General features: G+C 42.0%; 1 protein-coding gene across 11 annotated transcripts in view; it reads left to right on the forward strand.

Annotated features, from left to right (window-relative positions):
* Positions 1–7,517, forward strand: part of LOC109889993 (protein bicaudal C homolog 1) — a 78,580-nt gene extending 71,063 nt beyond the window's left edge. For 6 of the 11 annotated variants that reach the window (XM_020481922.2, XM_020481921.2, XM_020481919.2 and 3 more), the window contains exons 20-21: positions 2,968–3,082; positions 4,473–7,517. In XM_020481922.2, coding sequence (XP_020337511.1) covers positions 2,968–3,082; positions 4,473–4,600 — 243 coding nt within the window. In that variant the 3' untranslated portion in view covers positions 4,601–7,517. The remainder of the gene's footprint in view (positions 1–2,967; positions 3,083–4,472) is intronic. The other 5 variants (XR_004209845.1, XR_004209846.1, XM_020481923.2 and 2 more) reach the window with 1 other exon arrangement.
* Positions 7,518–17,491: the final 9,974 nt, after the last annotated feature.

The raw sequence follows: 17,491 nt of genomic DNA on the forward strand, positions 1-17,491 counted from the left end.
AACAGGTGGAAATTATAGGCAATTAGCAAGACACCCCCAATAAAGGAGTGGTTCTGCAGGTGGTGACCACAGACCACTTCTCAGTTCCTATGCTTCCTGGCTGATGTTTTGGTCACTTTTGAATGCTGGCGGTGCTTTCACTCTAGTGGTAGCATGAGACGGAGTCTACAACCCACACGAGTGGCTCAGGTAGTGCAGCTCATCCAGGATGGCACATCAATGCGAGCTGTGGCAAGAAGGTTTGCTGTGTCTGTCAGCGTAGTGTCCAGAGGATGGAGGCGCTACCAGGAGACAGGTCAGTACATCAGGAGACGTGGAGGAGGCCGTAGGAGGGCAACAACCCAGCAGCAGGACCGCTACCTCCGCCTTTGTGCAAGGAGGAGCAGGAGGAGCACTGCCAGAGCCCTGCAAAATGACCTCCAGCAGGCCACAAATGTGGATGTGTCTGCTCAAACGGTCAGAAACAGACTCCATGAGGGTGGTATGAGGGCCCGACGTCCACAGCTGGGGGTTGTGCCTACAGCCCAACACCGTGCAGGACGTTTGGCATTTGCCAGAGAACACCAAGATTGGCAAATTCGCCACTGGACCCCTGTGCTCTTCACAGATGAAAGCAGGTTCACACTGAGCACATGTGACAGACGTGACAGAGTCTGGAGATGCCGTGGAGAACGTTCTGTTGCCTGCAACATCCTCCAGCATGAGCGGTTTGGCGGTGGGTCAGTCATGGTGTGGGGTGGCATTTCTTTGGGGGGCCGCACAGCCCTCCATGTGCTCGCCAGAGGTAGCCTGACCGCCATTAGGTACTGAGATGAGATCCTCAGACCCCTTGTGAGACCATATGCTGGTGCGGTTGGCCCTGGGTTCCTCCTAATGCAAGACAATGCTAGACCTCATGTGGCTGGAGTGTGTCAGCAGTTCCTGCAAGAGGAAGGCATTGATGCTATGGACTGGCCCGCCCGTTCCCCAGACTTGAATCCAATTGAGCACATCTGGGACATCATGTCTCGCTCCATCCACCAATGCCACGTTGTACGACAGACTGTCCAGGAGTTGGCGGATGCTTTAGTCCAGGTCTGGGAGGAGATCCCTCAGGAGATCATCCGCCACCTCATCAGGAGCATGCCCAGGCATTGTAGGGAGGTCATACAGACACGTGGAGGCCACACACACTACTGAGCCTCATTTTGACTTGTTTTAAGGACATTACATCAAAGTTGGATCAGCCTGTAGTGTGGTTTTCCACTTTAATTTTGAGTGTGACTACAAATCCAGACCTCCATGTGTTGATGATACATTTGATTTCCATTGATAATTTTTGTGTGATTTTGTTGTCAGCACATTCAACTATGTAAAGAGAACTATTTAATAAGAATATTTCATTCATTCAAATCTAGGATGTGTTATTTTAGTGTTCCCTTTATTTTTTTGAGCATTGTATATTTTGGGGGGGAATGTAGTGAAGTAAAAGTTGTCAAAAATATAAATAGTCAAATACAGATACCCAAGAAAACTACTAAGTAGTACTTTACACCAGTACATATAGGTTAAATTGTATATAATTTGTTGTTGTTGTTGAGAAGTAGCATTATGGTAATTAATGACTTACAATTAACTAAATTACATATCCCACTTAGAATGAACAAAAACTGAAGCCTTCACAAATCATTTGTATTTAAGCAATAAGGCCCGTAATTAGAGCAGTACAAATAAGTGTTTTGTCTTACCCGTGGTATACAGTCTGATATACCACCGCTGATTGGCTGACAGCCATGGTAAATCAGACTGAAAACCACGGGTATGACAAAACATTTATTTTTACTGCTCTAATTACATTGGTAACCAGTTTATATTAGCAATAAGGCTCCTCGGGTGTTTGTGGTATTTGGCCAATATACCACGGCTAAGGGCTGTAACCAGGCCCTCCGTGATGCATCATGCCTAAGAACAGCCCTTGGCCATGGTATATTGGCCATATACCACACCCCTTCGTGCCTTATTGCTTAACAGGTGGGTCTAATCCTGATTGCTGATTGTTTAAAACCGCAACTTAAAAAAAAAAAAAAAAAAATACTAGCTGTGACTTTGCTGATAGTTACTGTATTGAGGAAACATGTACTTACTATGACTGTGATGTTGTTGACCCACCTAGCTTTTTAAAGATTAACACACTAACTGTGAGTGGCTGTGGATAAGAGCGTCTGCTAAATGACTAAAATGTGAATGTAAAATGCAGCATGGGTTAACCACATTAACACAGGAGCAGGAGCCTTCATCCATCCCTGCTTGGCTGACTTCAGTATAGTAGAGATATGCTACCCTAAGCCTTGGCTAGAATTTATGGATGGATCCGTCCTTTTTATGATGCTATTCAATGTTTTAGCTGCCTATTGCAGCTAGGCTAAGCTTTTTAGCTGCCTATTGCAGCTAGGCTAAGCTTTTTAGCTGCCTATTGCAGCTAGGCTAAGCTTTTTAGCTGCCTATTGCAGCTAGGCTAAGCTTTTTAGCTGCCTATTGCAGCTAGGCTAAGCTTTTTAGCTGCCTATTGCAGCTAGGCTAAGCTTTTTAGCTGCCTATTGCAGCTAGGCTAAGCTTTTTTAGCAACATATAATGCAGTGGACTTCATGGGCTAGTGACTAGACTTATATTTATATACAACTAATAGCTTTATTGATATTAGAGCACATGGAAAATATTTGATAAGGGATGGGCATTAGTTATTTTATGTTGCAATGGGGGATTTTGTAAAAAATATATATTTATTATAGTGTATAGCAGGGAACATCAATTCGATTTATTTTTGAATGGATGATTTTCTGGTGTTTTTAGTATTATTTCTTTGCTCAGAAAACTTGGGTGGGCCAAATAAAATCCCAAATGTTTCTAATACCGCCAGTTGGGGAACCCTGGTGTATAGTGTGAAGTGGCATAATAAAGATATTGACTGTGAACATGCACTCTTTTCAGATCGATCTCCAGACCTTCCTCACTCTGACAGACCAGGACCTGAAAGAGCTGGGCATCACCACATTTGGAGCACGCAGGAAAATGCTGCTTGCCATCTCAGGTGTGAATGACTATGGTAATGTACAAACGTGTGTTTGTGTGTATGAGCGTGTGTGTGTGTGTGTGTGTGAACCCAGTTCCAATGACGTGTGCGATCAGGCCGGTCCTGCTGGGCTGTATGTGGTGATAATAGCTCCTGTCAGAAGTGTCGAGGGGGGAGGTGTCGGGCCGTGCCAGAACCTCTCCTGATGGCGGCAGTGTGAAATTGACTTCTATTTTCATTAGGCCTCTATTGTCTGGCCCTGCCACTTGCCTGAGTGGCAGCCAGTCTGACAGCCAGCGAGCTTATGGGCTGTGGTACAACTATAGCCAGGCCCCATAGCTGAACATTCATTGCAATCAATCTCTACTGCCATCCATTGGTTTCAGTAGTCCGTAGTGGTGCAAATCGTGTTTTTCTTTTTGGCTGACAGAGAGGAGCTCAAATCCTCCCATACTGTTCCAAGGCAACGAAACGCCCCACATGTTTGTTGTGACATGAACTAATCCTTGTTTATAAATGCTGAACTACAGGAGTAATCATTTTGGTTGAATATATGAATATTTATGTATTCCTGTAGAATAGGACTTAGAACATGTTTTGTACCATCGCAGGTATGATCATTTCATGGTTTTGTATTAGAGAGAAGGGATCACATCTATATCAAAGTTTGCTGCTCATTTTTGTAGTGTGTCTTACTGATGCAGTAAGGGGTCAAGTTGTGGTTGGTAGAGGGAGGTAGTCTGTCTTACTGATGCAGTAGGGGGTCACATTGAGGTTTGGAGATGGTGGTCTGTCTTATTGATGCAGTAGGGGGTCACATTGAGGTTTGGAGATGGTGGTCTGTCTTATTGATGCAGTAGGGGGTCACATTGAGGTTTGGAGATGGAGGTAGTCTGTCTTATTGATGCAGTAGGGATCACATTGAATTTGGGAGATGGAGGTAGTCTGTCTTATTGATGCAGTAGGGATCACATTGAATTTGGGAGATGGAGGTAGTCTGTCTTATTGATGCAGTTGGGGTCACATTGAATTTGGGAGGTGGTCTGTTCTGTTTTGAGAAGTGCTTAAGGCGAGAGTTGGTTCCACTGCTGCACTCCGTTGCCAAGCTCAGATCAATTCTAATCTCTGCTGAAGAAGTCAGTGAGCTCAAACAGGAACACACTCCCTTCTCTCCTCACTTAAAAATGCTGAACCATTTTATTGACACATTTTTAAATAATTATGTTCAGTAGATGGGTGATCTGCCTGGCCAACCAATGGGTCACAAAGAGAGGTCTTGTTGATGTTCAAAGATGTACTTTCCCTCTAATTTTGTTTAGTTTGAATTGACTTGTCGGACTCTTGATGAATAAACATAGTATGTTATTGAACATATCTGAAACGATTGCAATTATACAGTATTATGTTCTTTTGTCTTTTCCAGAACTGAACAAGAACCGAAGGAAGCTGTTTGAGCCTCCTATCAGGTCCTCCTTCCTGGAAGGCGGCGCCAGCGGGCGTCTGTCTCGTCAGTTCCACGCTGACATGGCCAGTGTCAGTGGCCGGTGGTAGAACTCCACTCCCCCAGAACCTAACACGACAGAGACCCAGCCTTCAGTGCCTCTCTCTGGGCTTCTGTAGCCCAGTCTCCAGCCTCTCTGGGTCTCAGTGGTCCACCCTCCATCTTATGCTTAACAATGACTGTTAAACTCTTTTGGGGGGGGGCATAACAAAAAGCCATAGTTTAACCAGAAGTGCCAAAAAAGAGATCTCAGTGGTATAGAAAGTCCAGTGTTCACTCCACATAGTGCTAAAATATTTGTGTGGAGTATCTACACATGAAGGGTATTTGACTAGTTATGAAGGACAGGTACTGTCTAATAGTTGTCATTTTTGTTGAAGGGAACAGGCCAAATGATTAGTACGAAATAGTTACATTGATACCGTCTGCATTCGTAGTATGCTGTTGTATCAATGACATGCACTTTAACAATACTATAATTTTGCCTGTGAAAGCCTGATTCCTCATATTGGAATACCTATGCATTTTGTATTAACTCAAAGCACAGATGTATTTGTACCAAGCCAAATGTAAGCACTTAGTGAGATGGGGGAATGAAGTTAAAGTTCAAAGGTAAAAGTGCCCAAGTGACATCATCAACTAAACACAGAACCTAGAGAAATGACCTTTGACCCCTCAGTGTTTTGATTGATGGACATTCCACGAAGGTCAGTGTTGTATCCACCAGCAGTTGGGCAGCAGTCTGTCAAGGTCATATGTATTTAGACAATTATGATTTTGTATTTGCATTATGATTTTTTTTTTTTTTTATCATTTTTGGGGGGTTTTAAAGATAATCAGTGTACATGTATTTTTTTTTGTATTTTCATTATTTTATACAGTCATGAATGAGTTCCTAGGGTTTATAATTTGTATATTATTAGTCTCTTTGAGAATTACTTTTGCCCCATAATCTGTGGAGCGGTCAGGCTGTGCCATGAGACAGCAGCAGATAGAGAGAGCGCAATCTGTCAGAAGTGATTCTGTTTGTTGGCCTCCTATGGTTTTCTTAGTCCTTGTCATTATGTCTCCTGTTAACCTTTCTGTGGTCTCTACTCGATGTTGAATCCCACTGTGTTCCTCTATTGATTCAGGAGACCCATCACTATTCCCAGACGGTGTGCTTTTATCTTTCCATTCACTTGGACTGCCTTTAGAGCTGCGAACAGAGCAACAATGTAGAATGCCTCCACACTACTACAGTATATAATGCCTTTACTTCTCTCTCTACAGTAAGTTGCTCAGCAGGGAATCATTTCTATTAGAATATTGCCATTTTTCTGAACAGGACTGACACTACTGCTCACCGTCGGTGGAAACTCAACTTTGTTTCATATGACAGCCCCTAGCCTAGACACGTTTCTTGACATTTACCAAGATTGTGTCCTCATGGAAGAGTCTAAAGTCTTCATAACATTTATTCTAGATTAATTGAACTATAGTGGAAATATACAATTGTCAGTATCGGTTGTGAAATCAGATATCCGGGAATCTTGTAAAGCTATATTTGATGAAGTAACAGGATTATGTGTGCAGTGGTGCTGCTTATCAAAGGATGGGCTCACTCTGAGCGCTGTGTTATGTTTGGGTTCATATAATGGCACAGTATACTCAAACCTTTTTGTTAATGTTGGCTGACTCTGGAATGTGTATTTGCTATAACTGCTTCCGATTGAACCCCCAGATTAAGCCTGGAAGTTGAGTCTTTTTGCATTCTATCATATACAGAGTGTTCGTGTGAAGTACTCACCATCTTCATGTGCAGACCATTTGTTGGTAGATGGTACAGCATTTGACTGACAATGCAGTGACCTGTATGCAGAGCCCAAGGTGTGAGTCTAGAGGCCACTCAATCTTCAAACTAGATTCTAGGTTCGGAGTGTTGAAGTAGATGGAGAGAACATTTCAAAGCAACTTGCATGTCAAAATTGTTCTTAAATGTTGTTTCCGCACAGCAGCAACATCACTCTTTGCATCAACCGTTCTGTAATCACGCACAGAGAGAAGTCATTTGTTTTTCGTTTTGCATGCTTTCTCTCTTGGCCCTCTGTTGTATCATGTGTTTACACTATACCACTTTTCGAACTGATTTGAGCCATTCTCAATGTCGTTGTTGTATTAATATAACATATTCTGACAAGGTTGTCATTTCCGACCAGTAGTGTAGTGGTTCATTTTCTTAGACATTTTAAAAAGAGACAGGATATAAAAAGGGATTTGTTACTCCACAAAGAAATATGGGGGTTGTTTAACCCTTTATAATGGTACTATATTGAAGCTGTTCAGCATTGATTTATGTCAGTGCAGTTATGTCGACCCGTGTACCTACAGTGCAGACGACAGTGTTTGTTTTCGCCTCTGTAAAGCCTCTGGTCATTTGTCTGTTTGGAGGGCAATAGAGATTGTTTTCTGTCAAGTGAATGTTAAAGTGAGAATTATTGATGCCTTTTAATCTAGTTTAATGAAGTCATTTGCAATCAGTTTACCACCGACCTCCTTTCCCCACACCTTTTACAGAACCGTTATTTCATGTTTGTGTTTCGTCCTTGTTATTCCTAAAGGGATACATTTGAAGGGGTCTACTTTGTACTGCGATAGATCAAATGGGTCAACATTTATAATGAATGTAAACCACTAAGGAATGTATGTATTGCTTTGCGTTTCTATCCTGTGCAGCCATGCTTGTTTTTTAGCAGTATATCTCCAGTTTCCTGTGAGAGAGAGGTACAGTTCCAAAAATATTCCACAAAGAATTTAAGGAGTGATATTGCCTTTTGCCATAGCTATTTTCCTTTTGTTGATAGGATTGTTGAGCAGGACATAGTTTTAGCTCTGTTGTTAAAATCTGTAAATATAGTACAGATAAAAAGTGTTTGAGGAGTTATCAAATGTTATTACAAAGGAAATAAATGTATGCAGTAAAATGTTTCCTTTTTGTTTTTGTTCGTAGCACATACATTTAGACTGTTATAGTGAAGAATGATATTCAATGTGTGAAGACAGTGAATTTGATACAATACTATGGTAACCATAGCTGAGGAAAGCCTGTGTGAGGCCCACTCTCATAATCTGGAATATAATCCAACTCTTGGTATGTCCGATTTGGTGATAAAAACGGACATGTCCACTAATCCCGAGGCAGGATCTATCTAATCCCAGAGAGTGAATCGACAGAGCACTAGGAAACACTAACCCATACCAACCATCCTGCCTGTATCACCACCGAACTAAATAAGGAATGTATTGTCTCTCCAATGTAACGCTCCGCCCCCTTCTCTCTCTTTCCTCAGATTCACTGTAGAGAGGAGGGAGAGGGAGTAGCAGCAGCTGGCAAACGTAATCCATTCCCATGTAATTAAGTGGCCCTAGGGTCAATGGTGGGTGCGCTGTTCTACTCTCTACTGAATGCATCACCCTTCCAGTCAGGTGACAGCTACGTTCTCAGCTGTATTGTGTTTTGGCTATATACCTACCCTTTACCACTTTGACAATCTATTGTATCACTCTTTCTTTCTTGCTCCAACTGATGTGTGATGAGCTCTCTGGAGTAAAATGGCTGCCATGGCATTACCCAGGTGGGTGCTACACATTAGTGGTGGATGCAGGGAGTTTCTGCTGCATGTAATGTAAAGCCCTTTGGGCACCTGGTGGAAAAAACACCATGTAAATCCCATCTGTTATTGACTGAATATTTAGATGTTTATCTCCTCCAGGGGGCACTACAGTAACAAAACTCCTCTACAAGGCCTACCGGTGTATTGAGCTAAATTACAGAAAAACATTTGAATCATTCAGCTTTACTTAGTGGCTATTATTAGGACATGCTCCTTGAATTTATTAGGCTTTTACAGAAAATTGCTTCTAAGAGGAAATAGTGGCTCAACCTTTTAATTGGTGTGAGCAATTTCAACTTCTTGGATGTAGTCCTATTTATGGTACATCTCATTTAGCTTAGTCTATTGAATTATTTCATTTTAATTTGAGGCTGTAAAACAGTCTGAGGCATATTCATTTCCCTCCACTTTCCCCATAGCAGATGTATGCGCTCTGTGATGTAGAAATCGTTCATCCAAAGCAAATGGACCTTCTCCATTCACAGCAGAAACAGCTGGCCTCATTGAAATGTTTTCTGAACAAGCATAGCGCGTAGACTATGATTCCCCTCGTTATCTCATAAAGCATCATTATCCCCTGCTGGGGAGAGAAAGCTGAACAATATATCACTGCCTTTCATGTAAATCTATATGTAAAGTTAATGTCCAATGGTTGTTCTGTGGGGATGTGTAAGGAGGAAGAAATTTCTCCTGGAATTGTTACTCTTTGAAATGTCATTAACATGAGAAAACAGTTATCTGTCCTGGAAACAGTGCTGCCATTTAGACATCAATGAAGACTTTGTGATGGCATCTAAAAATAAGAGTAAAAAAAGATGCCATCCAAAAATGACTTTCTCCGAGTTGACTCAGGTGAGTTTGTCCAGGGCTACAACAAAAAATTGTGCAGTGGGGGGTACTGGTGGACTGGAGTTGGGTAACATTTGTCTAAGACAAGGTCACATTTATTTAGTCTACATTTAATTTAATTTCCTCATGATTCATAGTCATGTTTGAAATGCTGTCATTTCAATTTAATCCCACATTCAATCCTAGGTAGGGAATGACTCATACCCTCTGTCATGACTGTCCTGATCAGGTCAGGTTACAGGAGACCACAACCCTACAGATTATCTCTCAACCCCAACAGAGGGGGAGAGATCTAGAGGTCTGAAGATGTGGGGGTTTTATGACCCCTCACACCCCTGGTAAATCTCAGGCTACAGACTAATTCCTTTGTCCTGTTACTATGGAGAACCAGCCTCAGAACATTAAACATGAAATAAAGGGACTTTGGAACAATGGTTTCTGTCAGCCACAATGGTGGTCATGACGAAAGATGAAATATGAAAATGTATGTCACTTTTGTTTTGTTATTAAAGGTTAATAGATGACGTTATTACGAAAAACATTGTAATGTGAAGAGTTTTCCTAGTAGATGTTTGATGTTTATACATTGTACGTTGTATGGAAAATATCCAAATCAAAGAATGTTTTGGGGAAGATGAAATGTTAAGTTGTCTAAAATTGGATTTGAATAAAATCTAGACCTTGCCTCATTAACTTGGTACTCCCAGAGAATTGCCCTAAAGGCGGTTACGCCCACTTCTGACCCAAGGGTATAAAACCTGTGAGTATAGAATTTACGAGAAGACTATGTGACCCCAGCTGCAGCATGGTCTAAAAAGTCAACGAACCCAGAACGCAAGTTTGAGGACAAAAAAATAATTTTCTACCCAAGCTACGGATGAGTAGCTGTGTCTAAGCGGGTGAATTCAAGTCGAACCACCTAGCCTCCATCTCCCATCGAATCGTGGTATCTAAAGGGTTTCATTCCTATGCTGTGAGCTCTGAGCTACAGAGCTCTATGTCCTCAGAAGACCCCTTCTAGAACAAAGGGTGAGGGAACAGCCTTCTAAGCCAAAAAGGACACTGACATCAGGAGGACTCAAGAGAGGTGCACCGGAGTAGTGCGTCATCGAACAGCTGAAGGCCTACGCAGAGAATCCTCAGAGATCATCCCCACGTAATTACATCATTATATTCTGACCCATAAGAGCAGCAGTTTGGGGCAAGGCTAGGGTTAGAATAGCATAGCTGACAAATTCACCCAAATATATGTTTCTCTTGTGTACTTTCTTTTTTCTCTCTCTATTGAAATCCCCATCGTGGATAACACGCGCCATAGTGTGTTGGCCCGTTATACTAAGTTCTAATCAAAAGCCTATAATGTGTTTTGTCTATGTGTATATTTTATCATTTTAGCTTTTTAGTGAATAAATATTCAACTAAGATTGGTGTGGTACGAATTCATTGGTGAGACCCGGGTCCGTGCAGATTCACAGGCTATACGATTTTCAGAACGGGATTGGTAGAGGCAACTGGTTAATTAGCAGCTGTTGTAAAATAGATATTCTGATATTCTTTGAGTTAATTTAGGAAATAGAAACTCAAAAACTAGTTTTCCCATGGTGCCCCGGGTTAATGAGTTAATAATTGCTTGATTCAGTTAATCACGCAATTAGAAACTTTAATCATTCGATGAACAACAGTCTAATTAACTAATACAATGTCACGACAACTCATTGTGATAAAAGCATTTATTCACAGGGAATCTTCCTTGCATCTGTCTTTCTCTGCTTATTTATAGCTGCTTATTACTAGATGTCCACTTATAATTTGGATGGAATGACCACTCAACTCACTTTGTGCATGGCCATTAATCCAACAGCACAGACTGAGCTCACTGCAAATCGATGACAAGCTCCATTTCACTCACACATTACCACCATTTGGACGGACTGTGTTGGTAAAATGTTAGGCCCTGTCACAACACAGCACAATACGACTGTGACACAATTGCATGTCCGGTGTTCACCCCCAGGGGAGGCAGATAAGTGTTACACCCTTAGAGTATGGTTGCTGGGCTCCTGCCAGTCACCACAGTGTGTGAAAGGACCAGATTAGCTCTCTGGTCCAGATGAGACCAAGATGTGATGGGAGCTAAAGCAGTCCATAGAAACATACATGTTTAGATACACATACCAACACCCCAATCCCTCTTTAAACCAACCATGTCAGGCTGCCTAAAGCCAACACACAGTCTTTAATCTCTAGCATATATTTTTTACTATTTTTATTTAACCTTTATTTGACTAGGCAAGTCAGTTAAGAACAAATTCTTATTCACAATGACAGCCTAGGAACAGTGGGTTAACAGAACAACAGATTTGTACCTAGGCAACTCAGGGATTCGATCTATCAACCTTTCGGTTACTGGCCCAACACTCTAACCACTAGGCTACCTGCCACCACACTCTGGCTTGGCGAGTCTCCTTTTTTCCCTTGTGTTTCTCTCCTCTCTGTCACCATGGTCTCACGTGGGCTCTGATCTAAGTGCCACAGAGTGAGCAATATGACAATACAGTATGAAGATATGACACACAAACACACGGGCTGTGTTACGCAAGCGTGCATTTAGTAAGAGCCTCTGCAATGAGGAGAAAGGGGGAGGGAGAGGGGATGGATGGACTGGTGTGGCCACAGATCAGTGTGGAAGGCTCAGCGGAATCCCCTCCCGCGTAAGGCTCTGATGCTAACGTAGGATGACTCCCCCTAGGGGTTAGCATGGGAAGGGGGCTGCAGGGAGGGCTGCAGAATCACTCATCCTCATCTCCCTCCTCTCTAGAAGCAGATGAGTGTGAGAGCGAGAGAATCATGTTAGTTAACTTAGCTAGTAGAGACTATAATGGCTGTTTGGCTGTAGATGACTTAACTGTTAGTTAATTACATGGAATTGTTATGTAAAACAGACAAATCCGAAACAGATGCTGTCTTAATCTGTTTTCTCTGTTAATTAAAGCACTGCAATTAAACAACATGGGGTCATTACCAATTGTCTCACAAATACTGGCCTGACACTGTGGACAAACACACAGAAACTACTTGTCTAGACCACACTCAAGAGGCGAGTGTAGTAGGACTCCAGTTGATATGATGTGCCAGTTTACACATGTCATAACACACACTGTATGTATTTGGTTATATTTGAATTAATAGCTTGGTTTGAGAGTAGTATTGCCCAAGCAAATCTTCTCATACAAATAGCTGTAGAGAGACCAATAAAACCTTCAATGAGATATATTTTTGGCCAGGGCCGGCGTTATGGGCAGGCGTTAGGGGGCCTGGCCCAACCTACCGTACCTCCTTGCCAGTCCAAATAATATATTTGACCGAGATGCGCACCAACAGAAAGACGCATCAATCTCAGTTAAAGCATCCGAGCGAGAGAAACAGCACGTGGCAATAGGTCTAGCTCAGTTATTCCCAGACTGGGGTATGCGTAATGCCGTCGGGGGTACGCCAAATAAAATTAAATAAATAATATTCTTCACATTTATAAAACAGTCCATTGCTATTTTCCAACTGGGCTATACATTTACGTTTTTCACGCCTGAGTAGCCCCGTTTCACATTCAAAAATAAAATGAAACCATCTAGTGTTCAGCAAAATAACAACATGATGTCAAATACAGGTATCCTGGTCAAATAATTAACATCCAATCACATTAACCGTTACTCTCTTGCGGGAATTCGACTAATGGTCCGTATGTAGCCAAACATAGCTGCTGCTCATGTTGGTATCTGTCCTGATGGTGCAAAAACCATGACAGGGAGACATAGTGGATTGGTAACGTGTATACAGCTGCATCCACTGAGAGGCTCTTGCTGCCAAGGGAATGCCTGACAGCTTGAAAGACTTTTGGACACTACAGCTAAAATGGTTAACTTTGTTAAAGCAAGACCCTTGAACTCGTGTATTTTCTGCACTACTTTCTACACTCAACATTCACGGCCCCTCTGCAGTGCAGGGGCGGTTCCTCCTGCAGGCAGAGGAGGGTCGTTAGTGATTGGAGTCACCTGGGCTCAAAGTATTTTGTCTCTCGCTCTCCCTGCTCCTCCAGGTATGATCCTGTTTTGTTTGTTCCTTTGTTGTTTTGCATAGTTTTCACTCAGTCATTCACACACACAGATTCCCGCATCCCTGCACTTTACAAACACCTTACATTATGATACTTTCACACCTCATTCCTTTTTCTTTGTTTAAAGTTAATAGTTTGGTTTATAATAAAGAACCTTTTTGACTGGCCTATACCTGTTTTTCGTGTCCCCTCATTTTTGCCACAGGCTATGAGCCGGCCTGTGACAAATGATACGGGCAGTGACCATGTAATGCTTTTACAACATACAGAAGTGTGCTGGTTATCAAGGGGCAAAATATTGGCACTTTTTTTTAATCGAGAGAGGAGCTTAGTTTTCTTTACTGACCATAATTTTCACTTGTCTGACCGTTTGCATAATGACGAGGTTCTCACAAGACTGGCCTGTCTGGGTGATGTTTTTTCTCACCTGAATGATCTGAATCTAGGGTTACAGAGACTCTGAATTTAGGATTACAGGGACTCTCTGAATCTAGGATTACAGGGACTCTCCGTAACTATATTCAATGTGCGGGACAAAATTGAGGTTTAAGAAGTTGGAGCTCTTCTCTGTCTGTGTTAATCAATCAAATGTAAATAAATAAATAATAAATAAAGCACTTCTTACATGAGCTGATGTCACAAAGTGCTGTACAGGAACCCAGCCTAAAACCCCAAACAGCAAGCAATGCAGGTGTAGAAGCACGTTAACAAGAACAACACACAGGTCTTTACGTCATTGTATGATTTTTTGTGTGCAAACGAACTCAAGCTTACGGACAATGTCAAATGTGATATAATGAAGCACCTGAGTGAGTTGGGTGCGCAATTACGCAGGTACTTTCCCAAAACGGATGACACAAACAACTGGATTCTTATCCCTTTCATGTCCTGCCTCCAGTCCACTTACGATATCTGAACAAGAGATTCTCATCGAAATTTGAACAAGTTGTTCTGTAAAAATTGAATTTAATCAGAAGCCACTGACAGATTTCTGGATAGGGCTGCGCTCAGAGTGTCCTGCCTTGGAAAATCGAGCTGTTAAGACACAGATGCCCTTTGCAACCACATACCTATGTGAGAGTGGATTCTCGGCCCTCACTAGCATGAAAACTAAATACAGGCACAGACAGTCGGTGGAAAATGATTTAAGACTGAGACAGCCTTACGGTTGTGGGCGGAGCAGTTGCCGTACCAGGCGGTGATACAGTCCGACAGGATGCTCTCGATTGTGCATCTGTAGAAGTTTAATATTAGGAAATCAGTCAATTGAAAATGCCATAGGCCCACCCACTTGGGAGCCAGGCCCACCCACTGGGGAGCCTGGCCCAGTCAATCAGAATGAGTTTTTAACTCCTCAGTTTCATCAGCTGTCCGGGTGGCTGGTCTCAGACAATCCCGCAGGTGAATTAACCGGATGTGGAGGTCCTGGGCTGATGTGGTTACACGTGGTCTGCGGTTGTGAGGTCAGTTGGACATACTGCCAAATTCTCTAAAATGACGTTTGAGAAATTAACATTACATTCTCTGACAACAGCTCTGGTGGACATTCCTACAGTCAGCATGCCAATTGCAGGCTCCCTCAAAACTTGAGACGTCTGTGGCAACGGTTGTGTGAAAAAACTGCACATTTTAGAGTGGCCTTTTATTGTCCCCAGCACAAGGTAAACCTGTGTAATGATCAGCTTCTTCATATGCCACACTTGTTAGGTGGATGGATTATCTTGGCAAAGCAGAAATGCTCACTAACAGGTATGTAAACAAACTTGTACACAACATTTGAAAACTAAGCTTTTTGTGAGTATGGAACATTGCTGGGATATTTTATTTCAGCTGATGAAACATAGGACCAACTCTCTACATTTATATTTTTGTTCAGTATATTTGACTTAGTTGATGATGAAAGTTATAGGCCTTCTGCGGCATTGGCCTATGAGTTCTATGCTCTAATTTCTTTAGCCACTAATGGATCATAGCGTAGCAATGTGTCCATATGGCAGAGGCTAGTGTCCTTGCCATAGTTTAATTTGACATTTTAGACTGTATAATTTTACTTCAGATTTTATGATTAACCATGTGACAATGATTTTGAGAAACAAAGTTATTATTGAAATGAAACTGTTCCACAAATTTGCATATAAAAATAATCATAAATGGCACGCAGATCGGTATAAATGGTAGGGTAACTTGTGTCGTGTCTTTGGCTATACCAGATTAAGTGATATGACATGCTATTCTATAAAATAATTTCTCTGTAATTAATATTACCTGATTGAGCTAATCATGTAAATGTAATTAACTAGAGAGTCGGGGCACCACAAAATAATATTTATAGAGCTGTTATCTTCCGAATAAACTCTTAAAGACCTAGTAATATTTTACATCAATAGCAGTCAATATTAATCGTCACCTTAATTCAGTCATCTGAAAATGGTAAATTCTTGGTAATCTTCACGAACCCTGGCTAACAAGTTGAATCAGCAATGCAAAATTGGGTTTAATTATTTATTTACTAAATACCTAACTAATCACACAGAATTACACATACACATAATTCATCATAACTTGATTGCAAATGACGTCATAAATGAAAACGTCCCTAGCGAAAGGAACAGATAGGACAGCTTGTTACACAAAAGAAAAGGGTCTGGGTTTGAGTGAAAGAGCGGGAAGACTGAGGAACAAAGGGCGACACTGTGCTATCGTAAATACAGTATCTTATGCATTCTAAATTACCGCCCATTTGGAAAAGGAAAATGCAATAAATATTTACTCTGAGCTGCGCTTCGGTAGGTTGGTGGTAGATGGAAGGCCGTGTTGCCAAACCGAGTACTTTGTCCTTTGAAGAATGTCTCTCGTGGTCAATTGGATACTTTGTAGTAACGTCGTTGTGTGATAGATGGGATACGCTGTCTGTTCCTTCCTAACCTGCGTTTGCAGCTGCTGTTGCTAACTCAACGGCTAGGAGGTATCACTTCTGTAGTGAGTAAGAGTTCAAAGTTCATACCATTCGCAACCAAAGCTCACGCTGATGTTGGCTTCGTTCTGTAGTTATTATCTGAACCATTCTGACATCGGACCGTCGTCCTCACATCCTCGGAACAGGAGGTTATATTGTCTTCAAGGCTTTATATAGGAAGGGAGAGGAGGGCGTGTTTGAAAAGTTTTATAGCCCATGTCCCTTCAATGTGAAAGCGCGCGACACATAGGAGGTCCCGTGAAAAAAACGGACCCGCCTATGGAAATCAAATGCACTCCAACTGATTCATTCTAGCGCTGGGTTGGTTTTAAGCCAGTTAATCTCGCTACTAAAAAGGGAGGACTGGCCTTACTGAATCAGAGTGCGGTATACGGTTAGAATCTCATCAGAGTGTGCTGCATTTGTACTGCCATGGTGATTATGGGCTTATGGATGTTTAATTCGCCTGCCCATAACCCCACTAAGTAATCCTCCTCAAAATGAATGCACATTAATATGCAGGCAAACTATTTGTCCTTTAAAGCTCTCCAGAAGTGTTCATATGCCCTGTATTGGACCAAAATTCAGAAACACATTGAGAATAGACATGATTACCTACATTATGAACAGTTATATATCCTCAGTTGACATTGAATCTGCTGCAAGAATTGGCATGCGACGTTGTTTTGTGTTTCCACACGGTGTGGGTTTACAAGCACACGCGCATCCTTGTGTGCATGCCTGCGTGTATCTGTAGGGGGGTTTAGGTCTTCCCTATTTCCAAGTGTATAAATTACATATACGCTGCAGTTACTTCCTCTGCCTTCTCAGCAGAGTGACTCAGGAGTCCTATCAGTATCGGCGCAGACGAAGACAGAGAAGCCCGGGCCTGCCGAAAAGATACCACACATCTTTGTCCAAATACCCCATGACGCTCAAGCCAACCGTGAAATGCAAAGTGTCACCGCGCTCTAATGTCGTGTGAAGCGCAGAGTATCCTTTCAGAATGGAGATTGCTCGACAGAAAACATCTATGTCTGCCGATCATCATACATAGGGCCTCCAGTTTTTCTATTGGAATTAACTATTAACATATTGTTACATTACAATAATATTGCCAATAGCATATATTGTTTTGCTTCACCACTGTCCTTGACCCTCATGTTTTGAAGGCTACTATCATGCCGTGTTCATAACAACTGGCAACTCGGAGATCAGTGCGTTCAAGACACCTAGGAACTCGAAAAAAACTAACTCCAACTGTGAAAAATCGTTTTGAACGGACACCCAACTCGGAATTCCAAGTTCGAGTTCCAAGTTGTTTTGAACGCGCCATTTCATGAGCTCCGACTTTCAGACCTGAAAATAATGA

Source organism: Oncorhynchus kisutch, linkage group LG4 (assembly GCF_002021735.2).
Source record: "Oncorhynchus kisutch isolate 150728-3 linkage group LG4, Okis_V2, whole genome shotgun sequence".
NCBI classification, from domain to species: domain Eukaryota; kingdom Metazoa; phylum Chordata; class Actinopteri; order Salmoniformes; family Salmonidae; genus Oncorhynchus; species Oncorhynchus kisutch.